The 24,291-nt window shown below is 39.9% G+C and overlaps 1 protein-coding gene across 1 annotated transcript in view; it reads right to left on the bottom strand.

The window, feature by feature from the left end:
- LOC122553021 (adipocyte plasma membrane associated protein) overlaps positions 1–24,030 on the bottom strand; it is a 42,832-nt gene extending 18,802 nt beyond the window's left edge. The window contains exons 1-5 of the mRNA XM_043696435.1: positions 23,847–24,030; positions 14,300–14,416; positions 10,526–10,641; positions 3,536–3,628; positions 2,585–2,701 (exon numbers count right to left, since the gene is read on the bottom strand). Of these exons, the coding sequence (XP_043552370.1) occupies positions 2,585–2,701; positions 3,536–3,628; positions 10,526–10,641; positions 14,300–14,416; positions 23,847–23,938 (535 nt within the window). The 5' untranslated portion in view covers positions 23,939–24,030. The remainder of the gene's footprint in view (positions 1–2,584; positions 2,702–3,535; positions 3,629–10,525; positions 10,642–14,299; positions 14,417–23,846) is intronic.
- Between the last annotated feature and the right edge of the window lie 261 nt (positions 24,031–24,291).

Genomic DNA, 24,291 nt, shown 5'->3' with positions numbered 1-24,291 from the left:
TTTAATCCGCTATGTTGTCAAATATATTTCCACCGTTCTCATGCTACATTGCAAAATCCTGGATCATCTCCATGGCCTTTGCATCTTCAGCAAAAAAAATGGGCAGTTGACTGAGTGAGCATTCATTGAACTCTTCAGGGTCATCAGCCTCAAATACCTTGGTTAAAGAATGTAGTGCATCTATTATCGCCTCTTCTATCAATTACATTGTGCAGCATGGTGTCATGCTGTCCACCTTGACATACGTTTTCTTGATTGGCTCTGGTGGAATTTCCATGGCCGCTACACGAGAGTATAAAGAACCTCATAATTGGGTTTGTTGGTTTCACCCTACTCCTTGGCATTCTAAGCGCCTTGTTCAGTCATAGCCGATTTCAACCCAGTGTGGTGGAAGCAGTTGGTATGTGCAGTTTACCTTGCCATCTTCCATGCCTTCGTGAACATGGCCTTTAGAACAGCTGGATTGTACAACTGCAAACCTCTGGCCTGGATAACCTGAAAGATCAGCTGCCATCTGTGGGTTTTCAGTTTCATCCTGTGACCCATCGGCAAGAGTTTAGCAGTGATGTTGGAAGGCACCTCTGGACTTAACACTAGACGCAAGTGGTGAGAGAAGTGGCAGTCAGTAGCTCCTTGGCAAGTAGGAGAAAGGGGATAGAAAAATAGGTCACTGCAAAAGTAAGCCTCTGAAAACCTTCACCTACTTTAATCACGTGTAATTTGAATGAGCTCCTCCTGAACTGACTTCTGCTTTCACCATGAAATCAAGAAACAGCGAGGATCATTTTATGCAGGAATCAAAAGGAATTGATGCTTGGGGTGAGGGGCTTCAATGAAGGAAAACGGCATACTTGTTATTACTTTTTAATTGCTGTCTTTTTAGCATAATGCTACCTGAAACTGGGCCGTGCTCATGCTGTCCAGAGAATTTGGCAAGTTGTGAATTTACTAGTGAACAGAAATTGCTTGAGAAACTCAGTAGCTCCGGCAGCATTTATGGGGAGATAACAGAGTTAAAGCTTTGAATCTGCTGACTCTTGAACAGAACTAATGTGAATCTGACTTTCTGGATCCTACCCACGTAAGCAGCACAAAATTGGGTGTAGAATTGCTATAAGGTCCAGGCAAAATATCATGAAACAGAAAAGGAAATTGCAAATTTTTGCAAGAGCTCCACAGACATGAGAGTCTAAAATTGTTTTTACAACAATTAACAACGGTTAAATGATTACCATTGCTTTCTTTTCAGATTTTTAAAACTGAATTCAAATTTCACCATCTACCACAGTGGGATTCAAACCCATGTCCTCAGAACACAAGACTGGGGTTCTGGATTATGAGTCCAGTGATATTACCACCTACGCAGCCTTCCTCTCTTGACAGAGATTCAACTATTAGAAAAGCACATTGTGGAGTTCTGCCAATTCAAATAACTTGTTCTGCTGACATTCCAATTTCAATTCTCAGTATGCCAATATAGAATCATAGAAAACATGAGCAGGAATAGGCCATATGAGTAGCCCTTTGAGCCTGCTCCAACATTTATGATAACCACAGTACATCATTCAACTCAACAGATTTTCCCACTCTTCCCTCATATCTTTTGATCTCTTTAGCTTCAAGTGTTTTATTCAACTCGTTCCTCAAACATTCAAGATTTTGGTCTCAACTGCTTTCTGTGGTAGAGAATTCCACCAACATGCTGGATTAAGACATTTCCCCTAATCAGAGTCCTAACTGATTTACCCCATATCCTTAGACTGTGACCCCGGTTATGGACTCCATCAACAGTCCTCATGCATCTAACCCATCTAGCCCTGCTAGAACTTTTTAGGTTTCTCATTCTTCTGAACTCCAACGAACTTAATCCAAAAGCCTATATGCCAGCCCTGCTATCCCAGGAATCAGTCTGGTAAAGGTTTGCTGCACTCCTTCTATAGTAAGAACATTTTCCTCAGATAAGGAGATCAAAATTGTATATATTCCAGACGTGGTGCCACCAAGCCCTGTATAATTGCAGAAAGACATACCTGCTTCTCTATTCAAATAACCTCATTATGAAGGCCAACATACCATTTGCCTTCTTGACCGCCTACAGAACCTGCATGTTTACATTCAATGACTGCTGTATGAGGACACCCAGATCTCATTGCATACTTCTCTCTCTCAATTTGTAGCCATTCAGATAATAATCCACCTTCCTGTTTTTGCTCCTGAACCGGATAACCTCACATTTATCCACATTACAATATATCTGCCTTGCATGTGCCCACTAACTTAGCTTCTTCAAATTCCACTGAAACATTTCTATATACTCTTCACAGTTCACTTTCCTACCTAGCCAAGCAATAGTCTGTAGAACGATTGAGACTGGGGATGACATAAAAGTTGTACAGTGTGTGGTGTAAGAACAGTTAGCTCATTCCATTCCATTCCCTTGGACATCAAAGTTGTGCAGCCTAATCCTTGGGGTACTGGAGAGGGAAGAGCATTCTCTCTTTACAAAGAAATAAACACCAGATCCATTATAAATCTTACACGTTCTTAGTGATCAATTATCTTCCAGGTGATTAAAATACTCTACCTGTGACTGGATTAACCTCAAATAATCCATAGTAAGCATCAGCCACAAACAGAGTCCCATTAGGGCCTACTCGGATTCCCAAAGGTCTTCCACAAGTTGGTTCATCTTCTCTTGTTCCTGGATTCAAAATAAAGTTTCAGCAACATCAACAGTTGGAAGGATATCATGAGAGAAAATAAGATAAAGAAAACAGAGAGCAAGAAGGTAAAGCAACATAGAAAAGGAATTAAATAGTTTCTCAAAAACTCAAGGATTAGGGGTAGGAATAGGCCCTTATAGCCTTTCAAGCCTTAAGATCCATTTTGATAGGATCACAGCTGATCTGATTGTGGCTTCAAGTCCTGTTCAGTCCCAAACCCCTCAACTCCATCATTCAAAAATCCAACTTACTCGGGCTTGAATCTATTCAATGACTTAGCATCCACTGCATTGTGAAGAGGAGAATTCCAGAGAATGGATCTCAAAGTAAAGATTTCTCCTGATCTGTCTTAATGAGACTCCTAAGCTTCAAACTGTGGCCCCTAGTTCATACTTGACCACAAAGTGAAAGGTCCTTCCTACATGTACCCTGTCAAGTCCCCTTAGTATCCTATACTTTAGTATGATCAGCTCCCGTTCCTCTAAACCACCATGAGCAAAGGCTCAACCTCTGCCCTGCTGTGCTGTTGCTGTGCAGCCAAAGTGAAATCAGGGGTAGCATTAAAGATATTTTATTTTTCTTAACTTTAGACATGAACTTTAAATTAATTTTATTCTCACCATCAAGCCAACTTTTACAAAGCAGCCAGTTTGTTATTAAATTAACACTTAAGTTAAAGCTAAAGAGAACAGAAAATAAAGCCATTTGAAAAAGTGACTATTACTGCAGGACCACTTAACTAAATACAGCTTGATGTAAAAACTACTCCGAAACCGTATCAAAGAAAACAGTCATTTTTGTCCATGACTCACCACAAGGAAGTTTGCCTATTCTTGCCAGGGTATGTATTTGTCCATCACTTATTTTCAGAATCTGTCCATCAGCCGTACCAGTGAATATGACCTCTGCAGAGATCCCACATATAGAATTCAGTTACAAAACAAGCTTCACTCAGCACCTTCCTAGAAAAAAGCAAAACTAGAGATCCGGTCACTCATATCCTCAGCTGCAAGTTTAATCAGAACTAAAAAGAAAAGACTTGGATTTGAGGTTCTGGATTAGTGGTGCTGGAAGAGCCAGCAGTTCAGGCAGCATCCGAGGAGCAGTAAAATGGATTTGAGGTTCATGACCTCAAGATGTCCTAATGTTCTTTGCTGACAATAATGCAAAACCACTGTTGTAGGAAAAGACAGTTGCTAATTTATGCAAGATAAAGCAATAAACAATGGTATAGAGCCATGATAATGTGCTTTTTGTAACAATGGTTGAGGGATGAATAATAAATCAAGCCCAAGACTACAAGGAAAAAATCTCTTACACTTCTTTGAAAAAACTTTATCTAATCAGGACTGCACTGAAATGTCAGCCTGGATTTGTGCTCAAGTCCTTAGATTGGGATTGGAGTCTTTTGCCTCAGAGGCTAGAATGCTGCCAATTCATCTGAGTAGGATGAATATTCCCTTCCTCAGCATCAGTTAAAAAGATTCAACTCCAAATGAGTATAGTTAATGCTAATTTAGTTGCTGTTCGATCCACAATCACAAAACTGACCCGAAACCAACATTAATTACTAATGTCATACAAAGGGCTATCATAATTCCCTGATATAACAAACACAATTAAAAGAAAGATTGCTAATAAAGTTGAAAGGTTTTAAGATAGTGTTTCAGCACAAGAGACCATTTCCTTCCTTTTGTGCATCTTGTCATGACGACAGAAGATTCATGTGCAAAATAATTTCTGTACTGTACTGAGAACGTGATGCACTGAGATGCTGCCTTATGGGTGAGATATTAAACCAAGGCCACATCTGCCCCTCATGTGAATATAAAAGATCCCAAAACACTCACAAAGACAGAAGGGTTCTTCATAGCATCCTGGTCAACATTCATTCCTCAACCCACATAATGAAAGAATATTACCTGGTCATTATTACATTACCACTTCAAGGGGCTTGCTGCTTGAAAAAAATGTCAAGGAACATGAATCATAATAGTAAAGTCTGTACTGGAACATTAATAAAAAAAGGAAAGTCAAGCCAATTTATCTACTCCTTCAGGAGATGCAGGTGTCATTCACTTGACCAGCATTTATTACCAAGCCCTGATTGCCTTTGAGAATGTGATACTGAGCTACCTTCTTGAACTACTGTCGTCTTTGTATTGGAGGTACACCAACAGTACTGTCAGGGAAGAAGTTTAGGCTTTTGACTAGGCCACATTGAGGTAACTATAATAAAGTTCCATGTCACAGCACTATGAAAAGGAACTCCTAAGTGGTGCTCCTTCATCCTTCTGAGCAGTATGGCTCTGGGTTTGGCAGATGCTCCCGAAGCACTCTTGATAAGATAATATTTAACATGACAAATAGGGTGACAATCAAGTGTTCTGCTTTGTCCTGGATCATGCTGAGCTTCTTGAATGTGACTGGAGCTGTGCAAATCCAGGCAAGTGAAGTGTATCCCATCACATGCCTAACTTGTGCCTTGTACACAGTGGACAAGCTTTGGAAGGGAGTTACTCACTACAGAATTCCCAGACTCTGTCATTTTCTGACAGCCACAGCATTTATATGGCTGGTGCATTCAGTGATTGTAATTCTGTTGATCAAAGCAAGGTGGTTAGAACCTTATTTATTAGAAATGGTAAATGGCTAGCAGTTGAGTGGCAAAAATGTCACTTACCACTAATCAGCCTAAGCCTGGATATTGTGTTACTCTTGCTACACGTGGACACAGACTCCGTCAATGTCGGAGGAGTTATGATAGCTGCTGAATATTTTAAAATCATCAGCGAACAATCCCACTTCTGATCTTATGATGAAGGGAATGACAATGATGAAGCAACTGAGATGGATTGGGCCACAGACAGTACTAAGGCTGAGTTAGTTGACTTCTAATTCCTTGTGCTAGGCATGATCCCAGTCAGTAAAGTGGTTTCCTCAAATTCCCATGAACCTCATTTAGGACTCCCTGTAGTCTCACCCAGTCAAATACTGCGCTAATGTCATGGGCAGCTGCTGTCACCAAAATTAGAAATCACACAACACCAGGTTATAGTCCAACAGGTTTAATTGGAAGCACACTAGCTTTCGGAGCGACGCTCCTTCATAAGGTGATTGTGAGCGTCGCTCCGAAAGCTAGTGTGCTTCCAATTAAACTTGTTGGACTATAACCTGGTGTTGTGTGATTTTTAACTTTGTACACCCAGTCCAACACCGGCATCTCCGAATCATGACCAAAATTAGAGTTTAACTCTTTTGTTTGGTCCAAAGCTATAATGAGCGTGGGAGTCAATTGGCTCTAGTGGAACTCAAACTAAGACTATGACTGAGCAAGTGCTATCTAATACCACTGCCAATGGCCAATTCCATCATTTGCCTGAAAATGAACAATAGACTATATACACTCCCCAGGCCACAAATGGGTTCTGTCCTGGATTCCATTTGCAAGTCAGTTTGTACAATCGTTGGAACACAATACAGGGCCATGTAAAGCAGCCATTCGTAAGTACAGGAATGTTTGTATGTCTAGTCTTGAAACCTACTCCCCAGTATAGGACAACATTCATAAATTTGAGTATTTGTAAATTGGACACTTGTTAATCAGGGACTTCCTGTAATGGGACAGTAATTGCTTAGGTTATATTTGTACTGCTTTTTTGTAAACAGCATATACCTGGGTTATTATCTACATTCCCCATAGTGCAGCTATTTCTGGAGCATAACTCTTCAGTAGTATGGTCAAAATATTTAGCACTCATAGCCTTTACAGTATCCAGTACCTTCAGGTCCTTTTTGATATCAAACTGACAGAATTAAATTGGTGGAAAACTGGCATCTGTGATGATGGGGACCTCAGGAAGAGCTTGAGATTGATCATACAGTTGACATTTCTGGCTAAAAGTAAATGCAATTACATTAGCCTTGTTCTTTGCACTTATGTATTGGACTCTCCCATTGTTGCAGAAACTTCTACTCCAGCAAGTTGCTTTATTGTCAATCACCATACATTGAATTCATACACTGTGCAATCACTTAGCTCTGTCTACTTGCATGCAGCTTCTGCTATTTGGCATGCAAGTAGTCCTGCATTGTAACTTCAGTGGGTTGACACCCCTTGTTTGGTTCACCATCACCACCTTAAATATTCACTCCTTTCATCATCAATACACAGTGGCATGAGTGTGTACCATCTGCATGAGGCATTGCAGTAATTCACAAAGACTCCCTCAAAAACATTTTCCAAATGTATCCCCCAAGATCCATCGCCTTGTACCCTCTCCAGTGCAATCAAAACTACATGACTGCACTGGAGAGGGCACAGAGGAAATTCACCAGGATGTTGACTGGGATGAAAAGTCTGTGTCAGGAGAATAGACTGGATAGGCTGAATTTGTTTTTCTTGGAGCAGAGGCGGCTCAGGAGGGGGATGGTTCCTGACTGAAGTTTACAAAAATAAGAGAGATATACACAGAGTGTCTCATGAGATTCTCTTTCTTATGGCAGACATGACTAATACTAGAGGGCATAAGTTTAAGTTGAGAAGCAAGTGATTTAGAAAAGATCTGAAAAATAATTTTTTCACCCAGACAATAATAGAAATGTGAAACATGAGGCCTGAGAGGATACTGGAAGTAGATGATGGCAGAACATTTAAGCAGCACCTGGATGAGCACTTAAAATACCAGGCATACTGGCTATGGGATTAGAGTAGTTTTGTATTTGTTGGTTGGCAAAGAGATGGTAGGCCAAAGGGTCTGTTTCTATGCTGTATGATTTTATATGAACACCACCATCTGCAGATTCACCTCCAAACTATACACCACCTGCTAATGTTATCCCCTTGTTTAAGAAGGGTAGTAGGGATAATCCAGGTAATTACAGACTGATGAGTCCAACATTAGTGGTAGGGAAGCTGCTGAAGAGGATATTGAGGGAAGGTCATGTCTTACCAACTTAATAGAATTCTTTGAGGAAGTGACAAAGTTGATTGATGAGAGAAGGGCAGTAGATGTCATATACATGGACTTCAGTAAGGCATTTGATAAGGTTCCCCTTGGTCAGCTGATGGAGAAATGAAGTCGTACCGGGTCCAAGGTGTACTAGCTAGATGGATAGAGAACTGGCTGGGCAACAGGAGACAGAGAGTAGTAGTGGAAGGGAGTTTCTCCAAATGGAGAACTGTGACTAGTGGTGTTCCAAAGGGATCCGTGCTGGAACCACTATTGTTTGTGGTATACATAAATGATCTGGAGGAACGTATAGGTGGTGTTACTGGCAAATTTGCAGGTGTCACTAAAGATTGGTGGAGTAGTAGATAGTGAAGGGGACTGCCAGAGAATGCAACAGAACATAGATAGATTGGAGGGTTGGGTAGAGAAATGGCAGGTGAAGTTCAATCCGGGCAAATGCGAGGTAATGCATTTTGGAAAATCTATTTCAAGAGCAAACTATACAGCAAATGGAAAAGCCTTGGGGAAAGCTGATGTACAGAGAGATCTAGGTGTACAGGTCTATTGTACTCTGAAGGTGGCAATGCAAGTCGATACAGTGATTAAGAAGGCATAAGGCATGTTTTTCTTCATCAGATGGGGTATTGAGTACAAGAGTTGTCAGGTCATGTGATAGTTGTATAGGGCTTTGGTTCGACCACATTTGGAATACTGTGTACAGTTCTGGTCGCCACATTACCAAAAGAATGTGGATACTTTGGAGAGAGGATAAAAAGGTTAACCAGGATGCTTCCTGGTATGGAGGCTTCTAGCTATGAAGAGAGGTTGAGTGGATTAGGATTATTTTCATTAGAAAGAGAGAGGTTTAGGGGGAACCTGATTGAGCTCTACAAAATCATGAGAGGTGTAGACAGCATGGATAGCAAGAAGCTTTTTCCCCTCAGAGTGGAGGACTCAATTATTAGGGGCCACGAGTTCAAGGTGAGAGGGGAGAAGTTTAAGGGAGATATGCACGGAAAGTTCTTTACACTTAGGGTGGTGGGTGTCTGGAATGAATTGCTAGCGTAGGTGGCAGAGGCGGGCACGATAGCGTCATTTAAGATGTACCTAGACATATACATGAAATGGGCAGGCAGCAAAGGGATACAGATCCTTAGAAAACAGGCGACAGGTTTAGATAGAGGATCTGATTTGGTGCAGGCTTGGAGGTCCTGTTCCTACCCTGTAATTTTCTTTGTTCTGACTCGAAACCATATCCGTTATTCCTTCAATTTGGCTAGGCCAAAATCCTTAAAACTTCTTTCCTACCAGCACTGCAGGTTGTAGAGCTCGTAAGAACTGACTCCAAAACTGCAGTGCTCCCACTGACCTATAGGTGACACTGTAAATATAGTGTAAAATTTAAGAGCATTTCATCAACCATGTCCAAAAATTATTCAAAAAACATTTCCCTACAATTCATCATAGTGCATTTAACAGAATTGCACAGTGACACATCTCAAAAGATTTGGCCTTTGGTCATTATACTCTCATTAACAATTACTATGGTGTAGCATGCTACTATAAACTATCTAGTTCTGTCTTGCCCAACATAACTTAGAGAAAGGACAGACATTTACTGAAATGGTAGCAGGAATAAGAGACTTCAATTATGTTTGTGATTTTTGAGAAGATTTGTAGCTCAGGTTGATAAGTCTGAGCTTGAAGGTTTGTTTTCAGACATTTCGTCACCATTCTAGGTAACATCGTCAGTGAGAATCTCTGGTGAAGTGCTGGTGATATGTCCCGCCTCTCTATTTATAGGTCTTGGTTTCTTAAGGTTGGTGATGTCATTTCCGGTTCCTTTTTTTTTCAAGGGAAGATAGATAGGGTTTAAATCGATGTGTTTATTGATGGAGTTCTGGTTAGAATGCCATGCCTCTAAGAATTGTTGTGCGTGTCTTTCACCTGTCCTAGTATGTGTGTGTGTGTGTGCTGTCCCAGTCAAAGCGGTGCCCTTCTTTGTATGTATGTATAAAAACTGGTGATAGTGGGTCATGTCTTACATATTTCAATTATTAGATTACTTACAGTGTGGAAACAGGCCCTTCGGCCCAACAAGTCCACACCGACCCGCCGAAGCGCAACCCACCCATACCCCTACATTTACCCCTTTAACCTAACACTATGGGCAATTTAGCATGGCCAATTCACCTGACTCGCACATCTTTGGACTGTGGGAGGAAACTGGAGCACCCGGAGGAAACCCACGCAGACACGGGGAGAATGTGCAAACTCCACACAGTCAGTCGCCTGAGTCGGGAATTGAACCCGGGTCTCTGGCGCTGTGAGGCAGCAGTGCTAACCACTGTGCCACCGTGCCGCCCAGAGGATGTGGAGAGGATTAAGAATTATGTGGAGAGGATTAAGAAACAAGGATCTCCTCCTTGGACAAAATAGTTTTAAGGGAGATTTATTAGAGGGGTTCAACATTGTATACAGTTTTGGTAGAGTTAAATTGTTTTCACTGACGTTGGGGTCGTGTTGTGTATTGCACTGCTTGAAATAAAATGGGTGGAAGCAAAATCAATAGTAATGCTCAAAAGGAATTGGATATCCATGAAAAAGTAAAAATTGTAGGGCTACAAGGAAAGAGGAGAGTGGGGTGAACTGGATGATTCTTGTAAGCATTGACCCAAGCACCATGGAAAAAAATGACCTCCTTCTGCAATATGAATCTTGATTCTATAGTAACATGGGCTGCACTGACCAGAAGAATAGTAACGAAAAGACTTTGCTTCTTGAATTTTACAAACTTTCTCCTACCCTAAAACCAGGTTTAATATTAAAGTTACCAAAGTGAATCCATACCTCCAAGGTGTGCAATAGATTCTGGTCCAATCAGCTGGCCGTCAAATAAGCGTTCAGCTTGTCTGAGTTTAAGGTTGGGCTCTAAAGGACCTGTCAGCAGAGGAGGTTCCTTGTAACTGCAGACAAGAAAGAAAGCAATCATAAAAGGTTAAAAACCTGAAGTTAGGGATACTTTAAGGACAAACAAACTTGATTTAATAACTGAATTAACTAGAAACATTCCAACTTTAGTGGAAATAATGGTGTTAAAATGGAGTAAAGGTTAGAAACAGTATGTATAAATAGCAAATGCTCCTGAATGAGAATATTTGTGGAATTGCCATAGTTGGCATGATTTGTAATTGTGACAGCAATGACTAGAAATACCTCATCTTCGAAAATTCAGACTTCCAGTGAAACTCCAATATACCATGCAGGTGACAGCACATTTATGCAGATTACTAGTATCCTTCAATATGACGTGCTTGCACACATCACCTTTGAATGTTCTCTTATCAACTTTAAGGTTAAAACATCTTGACCTGGAACCCCACCATAGGGGTAATTGTTTTTCTCTATTTATCCTATCAAATTTATTCATTTTCAATATCTCAAATACTGTTTACACTATAAAGTAATTGCCTCCTCTATTGGTTGACAAGCATGAGTGTAGCAGTAAGGAGTAGCGTTTTAACGTTTATAATTTTATTAAGTTCTAAACAGTTTTGTTTATTCTCCTATACTGGTTTAGTGAGAAACAGTACTCAAAATTGTAAATTCAAAATTTAAAAAGTTAGATGATACTTAATCGCCCCACATCTTCTGTTTTCAATCAAGAGAACTGTTCGAGACAGATCACATTTTTTTAAAAACTCTCCCTATTCTCACTACCTCTCCATAAGCAGATTGTTATTTAGTTTTTCTGCTTTATGAAAGAGATGAGGCATACTTCTCCCACTCACTGCTCACAAATTCTGACTTTGTAAAAATCATATCAACATTGGTATAGGTAAATCAGAAGTAGGGTTTATTCCACATATTCTTAAAACACAGAGTTACCTTGCAACACAAGCACATGTAAACACAGACTTACATAGAATCAAAATGGATAAAGAGATTATTTAGTTAAATAGAAAACAATTGAGAAATGTGTCCTGGCTTTTAAGATGGAGTCCAGAAGTTCAAAATTGGAGTTAGCAATCTGGAATTACTTTGAGTTGGAGTGAGTTGACTGTCTAGTTGCCAGTTGAGGAGTTGCAGGCAGTTTCTTCTCTTTAAAAATACCTTCAAAAGTTTTAAGGAAGTTTTCCTTAAACGTGAGTTCTGTTTCACTATTGTGCTTTGTGATGATACGCAGTTTTAAGAGGTTATTTTGTCCTGGATTTTTTGAAGAAAGGTTTCAAAGCAGAGATGCAGTACCAAACAAACTAGAGTAAACAGCTTCTGAGGCCTTAAGATTTTTTTTTTTAAAACTTGGAACAACTGGAGCAGCCTGAACAAGTGCGATCAAGCTCTCATAGAACTAGGAGTTGTAGTTTTTTTAAACTGCCCCCCAAGTTTTCTCTGGATATTATTCCTCCTGGGCTGCTGGAGTTGCATGTCAGACAACTATTTTCTGAATTTGCCTTTTGCCAAGGCTGTGTTAGTGGGATGTTACTATATTGAGACTGTTACTGTTTATTAGTAAAATAATCTACTATTCTGTTAAGTCTTTCAAAAGAGTTAAGTTATGCCAATTCCTACTTTCTGTTGCTGTATTTTAACTACAGGGGATGAATAAAGTGTGTTTTACTTTAAAGCCAATCGCTTGATCAATCGAGTTGCATTTGGAACTCAACAGCTTACATTCACCTCTAATATACGAAAAAGTTAGGGTCTAGCCTATCTTCTGAATATTTTGAGGGTATTTGGTCTGGTCCATAACAACTTGAGGTTTTTATTTGCAGAGTGCTCAAAGATAAGTTCATGGCTGATTTTTAGGCAAGAAGCATTTCTTTTATAGCCTGGAGTTAGCGACATTGATCTTAGTCAACAGATGTTGCATGGCATTGCAATGGCCCCTTGACCATTTGCTGTATTAAAATTGAAAGGTAGTTCAATACTATGGGAGTTGCAGCCAAGCCACCTGCTTATATCAGCCATCTTTCTTTATTTTAGGCTACTCACTGTGTTATAAAACAATCAGTAAACGCATAGAAGTATTAACAATTGGCTTTTACTCTGCTCATGATAAATTGTATGTTTTTAATAAAAAAAAGCAAAATAACCTTCACTATGTTTCAACTGATTCCCTAAGTCAATTGTATTTTGCAAGCAGGTTTAACAAATATGATTCCAATCTTTTACAAAGATAGGTAAAGGGACAGGCAGCATTGAGGAAGACGCTGCAGAAGGATTTGGACAGGTTAGGAGGGTGGGCAAAGAATGTGCAGATGGAGTACAATGTGCGAGAGTGTGAGGTCATGCACTTTAGTAGGAAGAGAGGCATGGACTATTTTCTAAATGGGGAGAAAGTTCACAAGTCTGAAGTACAAAGAGAATTGGAAGTTCTAGTCCAGGATTCTCTGAAGTAAGCTAGCAGGTTGAGTCAGAGGTGAGGAAGATAAATGCAATGATGGCATTTATTGTGAGAGGACTGTAAAAGCAGGGATGTACTTCTGAGGCTCTATATTGCTCTGGTCAGACCATGTTTGGAATTCTGTGTGCAAGTTTGGACCCCATATCTCAGGAAGGATATACTGGCCTTGAAGCACGTTCAGAGGACATTCACGAGAATAGTTCCAGGAATGAAAAGCTTAACATATGAGGAACATTTGAGGACTACGGATTTATACTTGATAGAGTTTAGAAGGATTGGGAGGGATCTAATTAAAACATACAGAATACTGAACGGCACGGACAAAGTAGAGGTTGGGGCTTTTGCCCGTAACGTCGATTTCGAAGCTCCTTGGATGCTGCCTGAACTGCTGTGCTCTTCCCACCACTAATCCAGATATTTCCATTAGTAAGAGAGACTAGGACCCAAGGGCATAGCCTTACAGTAAAGTGAAGACCTTTTAGAACAGAAATAAAGAGAAACGTCTTTGGACAGAGAGTGGTGAATCTATGGAATTCATTGCCACAGAGGCTGTGGACGCCAGGTCATTGAGTATATTTAAAACTGAGATAGATTGGTTCTTAGGTAGCAAGGGGATCAAGGGTTACCAGAAGAAAGCAGGAGAATGGGGTTAAGAAATTTATCAGCCATGATTGAATGGCAGAGCATACTCGATGGGCTGAATGGCCTAATTTCTGCTCCTATGTCTTATAGTCTTATATTCGTGTAAACCTGCACTCCACAGATCTACTCCTATATTAACAGGCTGTTTTGCAATTACTGCTTATGCTAGTTCATAACTGATGATCTTTGCCCTGACCTTATTTTACAAAATAACAATTATGCAATTTTAGCACCCATTTCTTTTCTATATGATAAATTTCATCTTATTTTTAAGCTAATATCCTATAAATTCATATTTAACATTTTCCTTCATGCACCTTGCTTCCTCACTCAACTTGATTTTTCCTCCAAGTGGAACTTTTTCTTTTATTCCTTCTTGATCCGACCCTCCAGAAGCAGCTGCATTATTCTGATAATAGATCAATTGACCAGCAGCCTTCCACTAACATTTCCATACGCCAGTCCAAACAGCAAGAGTTGGTATGCTGTTCAACCACGCCTTCCAGCTGATGATATACAATTGGAGATTATTGGCTACAATATTAACATTTGATCCAGAGCAAATGAACACTTACCTGAAAGGCTCAGGGTTTATTGGTGACTCCAGCAGCAATGTTGCCACCAGTAATGGGGCCAGAAGAGTCACAATGAGGGTTGTCAAGGTTATCCGGAAAACCTTCCCACTATATGCACTAAAAGAGAAAGATACTCAGGAATTTATTGTGGAAAGAGAATGTTATTTTACATTAACTTGGTAACTTCTCAATGAATGTTTTAGGAGGATGTGTGCCCCACAAATATTTCAACCTTCATTAAGTCTTCAGAAAAATATTCAAAGAACAGCAAAGTACAAACTTTACAGAGTAAGGCAAAAAACATCTGTACAGAAAAAACTGTTGCCCTAAGTTTTTTTTTCAAAATGTATGATTTAGAGGCATTAAGGTATATCAACACAGAGTCTAACAATTTCAGAAGAAAATGCATAAACCTGAATACAAACTGACATTTTCCAAGCTAGCATCAGTTCTGAGGAAGGGTCACTGGACCTGAAACGTTAACTCTGATTTCTCTCCACAGATGCTGCCAGAGCTTTTCCAGCAACTTCTGTTTTTGTTTGATTTACAGCATCCACAGTTCTTTCAAGTTTTATATTCTGGTAATAATTCTGTTGCCATTTGCAATTCCTCTAGATCCAACTTTTGTTGCTTCACTAGTCTCATTACCACTTCCTTTCACTCCTTGTAGAGTGAAACAGCCTCTCAGGGGGAAACTGCAACAGCCACGTTCGTGATACCACAGTTGGTTCTGCTGCACAGGGGATGGGCAAAAAGAGTGGAATTGCAATAGTCATAGGGGATTCAATTGTTAGGGGAATAGTTAGATGATTCTGCAGTCACAAATGAGACTCCAGGATAGCATGTTGCCTCCCTGGTGCCAGGGTCAAGGATGTCGCAGAGCAGTCACAGGACATCCTGGAGGCAGGGAGGGTTAACACCCAGTCATGGTATACAAGGTACACAGGTACACAATGTAAAAAAAAGTTCTAAAAGCAGAACACAGCAAGTTAGGAAGCAAACTGAAAAGTAGGACCTCAAAGTGATCTCAGGATTATTACCAGTGCCACATGCTGGTCAGCATAGAAACAGGATATATTGGATGAATATATGGCTAAAGAAATTGCGTAAGAGGAAGGCTTTCAGATTCCCAAGGCTTTGGGACTGGTTCTAGAGAAGGCATGACCAATACAAACTGGACAGATTACACCTGGGCATGACTGAGTCTTATTTGCTAGAGTAGTGGAGGGTCTAAACTAAATTGACAGGGGAATGGAAACCTTTGCAAGGAGTTACAGGGAGGGTAATCAAGGACAAGAACAAAAGTCAGCAAGGGGAATCAGAGAAGTGATAGGCAGAGGGATCAAGGACCAGAGTCAAACAAGGCCATAGTAAAATATAGTGGGAATGGAACAAGCAATGTTAAAAAGACAAGCCTTAAGGCTTTTCCTGAATGCACAGAGCATTCAAAATAAAGCAGACAAATTATTGCGCAAATAGATGGAAATGGGTATGATATGGTTGGGATTACGGAGACAAAGCTGCAGGGCGATAGGCAGGTTAGGAAATGTATATCCGAGGTGTTCAGTATTTTGGAAGGATAGACAAAAAGGAAAAGGACTTGCATTACTGGTTAAAGAAGATATAAACACAATATTTAGCAAAGATATTAGCTCAGACAATGTAAAATCCATATGTGTAGACTGGAAAAATACCAAAAAACACTCGTACAGGTGGTATATAGACCACCAAGTGTAATGGTGATGGTGGGAACGGCAATAAACAGGAAATCAGAGATGCATGCAGTATAGGAGTATGTAACACGGATGTCTTTAATCTGCATATAAATTTGGCAAATCAAATTAGTCACAATACTGTAGAATAGGGATTCCTAGACTGTATATGGGATAGTTTTCTGTACCAATACGTTGAGGAACAGACCATCTGACACTGGGTATTATGCAATGAGAAAGGAATAATTGGTAACACAATTGTGAGAGACACAGTGAAGTTGAATGACGATAACATGATACAATTTTTCATCAAGATGGAGAGTGAGGTAGTTGATTTTGAGACTTAAGGGAAACTACAATGTTATAAGCTGGTTATGATGGATTGGAAAATGTTAATGAAAGGAACGACATTTAGTGTTTGCCATTGCCTATCCAAAGATCAAATGGGTGAACTACAAAAATTGTTTATTACTGTCTGATGCAAAAGTGCAAAGAGAATAATGAAAAGTTAAAGATAGTATGAGATACAAAAATGAAGTATACAAATTAGCAAGAATAAAAATAATAGGCCTGAGCATTGGGAACAGCTTAGAAGTCAAAAGGGGACCAAGGGAATGATCAAGAAGGGGAAAATAGAGTATGAGAGTAAGCTTACAGGGAATGTAAGAACTGACCATAAAGGTTTCTATAGATACGTAAAGAGAAAAGGATTGGTGAAAATTAATGACGGTCCCTTAAGGGAACAAGGGGACTTATAATGGGGAACAAAGACACGGGTGACCAATTAAATTCCCTCTGTATTCATAAAGGAGGAGATGAATAACGTATACCACAAATGATAGAGAAACAGAAGCAAATCTGTATTAGCACAAAAATGATGTTGCAGAAATCGATGGAAGTGAAGGTTAAGAAATCCCTAGTGGCCCAAGAAACAGTGGATGCATTGGTTGTCGTCTTCTAACGTTCTATAGACTCTGGCACAGTTCCTATAGATTGAGAGGTAGCTAATGTTTAAAAAGGGTACAGAAAATGGAATATAGGCCTGTGAGTCTGACATCACAAAAAGAGAAAATGCTAGAGTTTATTACCAAGGGTTCTACAGCAGAACAGTTAGAAAACATTAGGAAAATTAGTCACAGTTAGCATGGATTTCCAAAAGGGAAATCATGTTTAACAAAGCTATTGGAATTCTTTGAGGATGCAACTAGTACGGTTGATAGTGGATGTGGTTTACTTGGATTTTCAGAAGCATTTCAATATAGTCCCACGTAAGAAATCAGTGCATAAAATTAAAGCATTTGAGATTGGGGAAAGTGTATTGAGATGGTTAGAAAATTAGTTACAGACAGAAAACAGTAGGAATAAATGTTCGGCAGGTCGTGACTAGTCAGGTTTGACACAATGACCCCTGTTATTTATTAAATATGTTACTGATTAAATGAGTAAACTAAATGCATTATCTGAATATTTGCAAATGATGCAAAACTTGGTGGAAGTGTGAGCTGAGAAGGATGCAGAAATTAAGTGTGATTTGAACAGGCTGAGCAAAAGGTAGATGCAGTATCATGTGGATAAATATGGAGTTATTCACTCCGGTAGCAAAGAATAGGAATGCAGATTAATATCTGAATGCTTGCAAATTGAGGTGGTGAAATGTTCAACGAGACCAAGGTATCCTTGTGCACCAGTCACTAAAAGTATGCATACAGGAGCAGTGGGTAGTAAAGAAGGCAACTGTACATTGACCTTTCCAGTAAGAAGATTCGAGTATAAGATGTCTACCGCAAGTATACAGGGCATTGGTGAGGCCACAACTGGAATAGTGTGTGAAGTTTTGATCTCCTTATCACAGAAAGGATGTCCTTCCTATAGAGGGGGTGCAGCAAACATTCAACAAATTGATTTCGCGTACAGCAGGATTGATGTAGGAGGAATTGAGTCAGTTAGGATTGTATTCACTGGAGTTTAGAAGAATGAGGTGGGATCTCAGAAATCTAGACAATTCTAGACAGCTTTGATGCAGGATCGATGTTCCCGATGGTGGGAGAGTCCAGAACAAGAAGTCACAGTTTAAAGATTAGGGGTAAAACTTTTAGGACAGGATTAGTGTATTGAGCTTGCTGATCAGCCAGGGTCATAATGAATGGCACAGGAAACTCAAGGGGTCAAATTGTTGACTCCTGCTCCCATCTTCTATATTTCTATATTTTCTATGTTCTCTCATGTAGACTACATGCAATTTCTACAATGAACAAGATATCACATGGTGGGAAAGAGGAATCCTAATGCATCATTGCATTCAAACCATTAATAAATCCCCAAACAGCATGAACCATTTTAACTGTTAGTAGCATCCCAGGAAGTTATCATTGACCAGAATCTTAATTGGAACAGCTGTATAACACCATCAGTAAAAGAGCAGTATAAATGCTGAAAGTTCTCTGTTGAGAACTAGCGGTCTTCTTCCAATCGGTGTTAACTCAGCATTCCATATTTGATACTTCCTGTGTAGAATGAGACCTTATCTAACTGTCACATTCATACATAGCCTTCTTCAAACAAACAAATCTCTAAATGAAAACAGAAAAGATACCATAAGAATCAAAACTCTGATTCTCCAAGATTTATTAGGTGCCACCCTACTCACATTAATGCAGTATATCAAAGATAAGATTTTGATCTTAGAAAGAATGAAAACACACCTGTAGATAGAGGAAGGCAAAGGAAGAACTGTCATCTGACATAGTAGGGAGCAGTCTCATGTCCAAGGGCCAAGAGGGTTGAGACAGCTGATTAAAGTAATTTTGATGGCCAGTTCCCAAAATAAGGTACATCAATCAACAGGTCATCAACCAAATGGAAGAACAAAGACTGTTGGTACTGAAACCACCAAATACTACTAGTGACCATCACAAGAGATGTCAGACCACAAACGTGGGAGTATGCTGTCTCTACTCCTGTGTTTTCAATGGTTCAGGTATCAGCAAAGCATTCTCATCTGTCAGAGGTCACATATTTCCTTTTTTTGCCTAAATGACTAATGAATCATACCTAAACTGCAGCTTCTCAATAAAATATCAGAAAATAGCAATAAATAGTCAACTGCCTATGCAAGGTGACTGTGATGACAAACCCATTAAAATCAATATGTGACAAGTAACTCAGCTCCTACTTCTCCAAATCCCGTTCACCATCTACAAGGCAAAAGTCAGAAGTACGAAAGAATACTCTTTTACTTGCCTGAATCAAACAACTCCAAAAACATTCAAGAGGCTCAACACAATCTAGGATAAAACAGCCTGGACAACTGGCACCGCGTTCAAACAAATGTTGGAGGCAAAAGTACGCATCTTCTATAAGATGCACTGCAGGAACTCACCAAGGTTCCTCCACAGTACCTGGAAACCTGTAAACTTACATCCTTGAAGGACAATGGCACGTGATACAAGGAAACATCACCAAGCCAAAAACAATCCAGTCTGATACTATATTGATGTTCTTTTACTGCCAACCAAGTTAAAATCCTGAAACTCATTTTCCAACAGCATTCTGGGTGTACATACATAGACAAGATAGACTGACTGCATTAGTTCAAGAAGATAGCTCATCATCACCTTTTCAAGAGGAGTTAGGAACAAGCAACAAATCTGGCCTAATCCAAGATACTCATAACACAAAATAAAAACAATATATTTCCCTACTTAACCCACCCGACATGGTTCATATCTAGGACTGCACAACATACTTACCTCTCCATAACATGCTTTCCACTAACAATCACACAAGTTTCCAATGCAAGAAACCTATTAAATACATACCACCCTGCAACTGTGGGAAACCTTTGCAGAAAATTCACTTTCAGTTTCCTGGGTAGAAGTATGGGTCCAAGACAAGTGTTCTAAACCTGAATAAGGTTACAAAGGCAGAGTTAGCAAAAGAAAACTGAAGAACTAGGTTAAAAGATAGGGCACCAGAGATGTGGTGGTAGATATTAAATAACTCTTGGCAAAGGTTTATCTCAATGAAAAAGAATCATCTGTAGTTAAATAAGGAAGTTAAAGATCCATTCAAATTGAAAGACGCACTACAAATCTGCAAAGATCAGTGATAGGTCAAAATATTGGTCAGATTTCAAGGGGCAAACAATGACTTGAAAAAGGGAAAAAGATAACTTGTAATATAAAAGGAGACACAACAATTTCTGCAAATATTTAAATAGGAAAAGAGTAACTGAAGCCAATGTCGGTCCTTCAGAGTGTGAGTCTGGGGAATCGATAATGAAAAACAAGAAAATGGCAGAGGTATTGAACAGGTATTTTATGGATGTCTTTGCTGAAGAAGGTTAGAAAACCTTCCAAAGATAAGGTGAGCATGAAGGAGCCACCTTAACCAATCACTATCACCAGGGAAGAGCTGCTGAGAAAATTATTGAATCTATAAACTAAGTCACCAGAATTGGATGACCTTCATCTAAAAACCTTGAAAAGAAAAGACATTACTGACAATGTTCCAAAACCCTTTCCTTCTGGAAAGGTGCCAGAAATGATAAAAAAGCAAATATTACACCGTTATTTAAGGACAGAGTCAGAAAACAAAAATTATAGGCTAGTATATACAGCTGCCATAGGAAAATTGCTAGAATCCATTATTGTGATTGCAGCAAGATACAGTACTTAGAAAATCGTAACATGATCAAGCAGAGTCAACATGGCTTTATGAAAGAAAAATGGCGTTTAACTCATCTACAAGAGATTTTTTGAGGAAGTAAGAAGCAAGATGGATAAAGGAAAATCTGTACTTCAAGCTCCAAAAGGCAAATAATAGGGTGCTGCATCAAAAGTTACTACAGAAAATAACAGCATGAATAAAGAATTGATTCCTGAACAGGGAATACACAGTAGGGGTATGACGTGGAGGAGCCGGTGTTGGATTCGGTGGACATCGGAGGCAGGACGACCACCGATGAAGGCGCAGCACTCTGAAAGCTAGTGCTTCCAAATAAACCTGTTGGACTATAACCTGATGTTGTGTAATTTTTTAACAGTAGAGATAAATAGGCTGTTCTCAGCATGACTAGCTAAAACTAGCAGACTGCCTCAAGGATCAGTGGTGTGACACTGACATCTATTGTAAACAGTCAATGACTTTGACGAAGAGATCAAATGAATGGTAGCTAAATTTGCCAATGACACCAAGATAAAGAAGCGAGTAAGTTGTCAATGAGGAGGATAGAGAGTCTTGCAGACTTAATGAATCGGAAAAATACTTAGATAAAATAAAATCTCAGAAAATGTGAATTGTCCATTTTGGCTGGAATTATGGAAAAGCAGCATATTATCTAAATGGGGAGAGATTACAGAACTCTGAAGTACAGAAAATTCTGGGTGCCCAGTTCATAAGTGTTCACAAAATGTTAGAATGTACAAACAGAAAATGATAAGGAATGGAAACAAACTGTCATTTATTTCAAGGGAATGAAACGTAAAACAGCAATGGTTTCCTATAGTTCTACAGAGCTTTGGTGAAACGACATCTGAAGTTTCACATGCAGTTTTGGTTTTTAAAAGTACGTATAATTGGATTAGAAACAATTCAGAGAATGTTTACTTGACTGATAACCGGATGAGGGAGTGATCTTATGAACAACAGTATACAATTTGCATGTAAAGAAATTTCAGAACTCAGAGGCACAAAGGAATCTTGGGTATCCTGGTACAAGTTAACATGTAAAAAATTGACGAGATTAGGAAGCTAATAGAATGTTAGCGTTTATTGCATGAGGAATGAAATGTATCTAAGGAGGTCTATTTGGCCTTGATGAAACCACATCTAGAACACTGTGTACAGTTCTGATTTCCTTATTTAAAAAAATACATAATTGCATTTGAAGCAGCTCAAAGACGACTCACTCAGCTCACTCCTGGGATGAAGGATTTATCTTACAAAGGAAAATTGAACATTCATACAGGCCTTTTGGCCCATCATATCTATCCCAACTAACAAACACCAAACTACTAATCCAATTTACCTGCACTAGGCCTGTTGCTTTACGTGCTTGTCCCAATGCTTCTTAAATACTGTGAGATTACCTGCCTCCAACACCTTCTTAGGCAGCGTGCTCCATATTTCTACCATTCTCTGGGTGAGAATATATTTTCCTCTGATCTCATCTAACCCCTGACTCCTCACCTTAAACTTATGCCCTCTGATCTTCAACAAGGGGAAAAGATTTTCATGATCTGCCCTGATAATGCTTCCTATATGCAGTATATTTCAATCAGATCCTGCCTCAGCCTCATCTGCTCGAAGGAAAGCAATCCCAGTCAATATCCTGGTGAATTTCTTCCGCATCCTCTCCAGTGCAATCACGTCCTTCTGATGGTGTAGCAACCAGAACTACACACAGCATTACATCTCAGAGCTAACCAATATTTTATAAAATCGTAACAAGACTTCCTTACTATATTCTACACCCCGTCAATCCCAAATGCTTTCTCCACCACCTTGTTTACCTGTGTTGACATCTTCAGAGATCCATGGACTTGTACGCCAAAGTACTTTTGTTCCTTGGTACTCCTTCGGGATCTACCATTCATTGTGTATTCTCTTCTTTTATCAGACCTCCCAAAATGCATCACCTCACACTTATTAAGGTTAAATTCCATCTGTCATTGCACAAGCCAATTCGCCAGCTGAACAATATCAGACTGTAGCCTCAGACAATCCTCCTATCAACACCACCACCAATTTTCATGTCATCTGAAAATTTACCAATCATACCTTCTGCATGAGCATCCAAGTTGTCATGTATATAAAGAGCAAGGGTACCAGCAGTGATCTCTGTGGTATACCACTGCTCACAGACTTCCAATCACAAAAGCAATCCTCCAACATCAACCTTTACCTCCTATTTCCAAGCCAAATTTGGATCCAGTTTGCCAACTTACTTTGGATGCCATGGCTTCTTACCTTTGGGACCAGCCTTCCACATGGGAGTTTGTCAAAGGCCTTAGCGAAATCCTTGTAAACCATATAAACCACATACCCTCAATACATTTAGTCACATTTCTATTCCCACTCTTTCAGACTAATAGCAAAGCTCCATTTACCCTAAGCAGAACATAACAAACTATACTGTCCCTATTAAACAGATACAGCATAGGGTTAGATCGAGTAAACATTCCAACTACATTATCCCCATCAAACACTCCCATGTCAGGGATGGAGGTGTCTTTACCTACTGGAGTTGTAAAAATATGACAGGTGATCTTTTGAAATACACAAAATCCTGAGGTGACTTTGTTGGGAAAGTACCACAACCATGTCATATATTGTGCAGGTGGAGAGTGTGGTGCTGGGAAAGCAGAGCAGGTCAGGCAGCATCCCAGGAGCAGGAGAATCAACATTTCAAACATAAGCCCTTCATCAAGGAATCATTATGTGAGAAAGAGAGAGAGAAATATAAGGATCACAGTTTCATAAAAGGTGTTCATTTAGAGACAGATTTCTTTTCTACCAGGGCCTTGTTATTATGTCAAATTATCTCCCCAGAAAGCTTTGAAGTCTGCGTTTATTAATTTACTCAATGCAGACAGTGGCGGGCAGACAAGAAAGTGAGGGATGGAAGATAACCACATCAGCCATGATCTTGTAGAATGTTGGAACAGCGGACTAAATCTTATCTCCCATTCTGTTAATATTGACCTCTAAAGAAGGGGCAAACCCAGTCTATTACATTAAGGAACCCAGTTAGCAAGGTTACTGTCAAAGGGTTGTTATATGACCGCCACCGCCACCGCCACGACATCCCCCAATATCCCTTACTCAGCCGCTACCTCACATGCTTGGTCTCAGCGTCCCGCGATTCATCAGAAACGACCTGCGGCTGCTGTGGCCGGCGCTGCCGCAGACCTTCCGCCTCCTTCATGATCCCGGGCTCCGCTCCACTGGACAACGCAGCCCGAGGCCAGCCGCCCACACTGGGAACGGCGGTGCGCGCAGTCAACTACGTCACCGCGGCGCAAGTCACAACGGGACGTCGAGGGGCGCGCGCACGACGGGCGGCAACTGCCAAACGGAAAGGGGCGGGGTTTCCTCTAACTCACGCCTTGGTGGTGAGGTTGCCTGAAAATGTCCAACTGAGGGTGAGTTTACCTGTAACTGTCCAACTGATGTGATTTTACCTGTAATTGTCCCACTAATGAGGGGAGTTTAATTTAGATAAATGTGACTTGCTGCATTTTGGAAAGGCAAATGAGGGTAGGACTTATGCACTTAATG

This window comes from Chiloscyllium plagiosum, chromosome 9, assembly GCF_004010195.1.
Source record: "Chiloscyllium plagiosum isolate BGI_BamShark_2017 chromosome 9, ASM401019v2, whole genome shotgun sequence".
Classification (NCBI taxonomy): Eukaryota; Metazoa; Chordata; class Chondrichthyes; order Orectolobiformes; family Hemiscylliidae; genus Chiloscyllium; species Chiloscyllium plagiosum.
The sequence above is the reverse complement of the archived record's forward strand: the minus strand, read 5'-3'. Positions and strand labels throughout refer to the sequence as shown.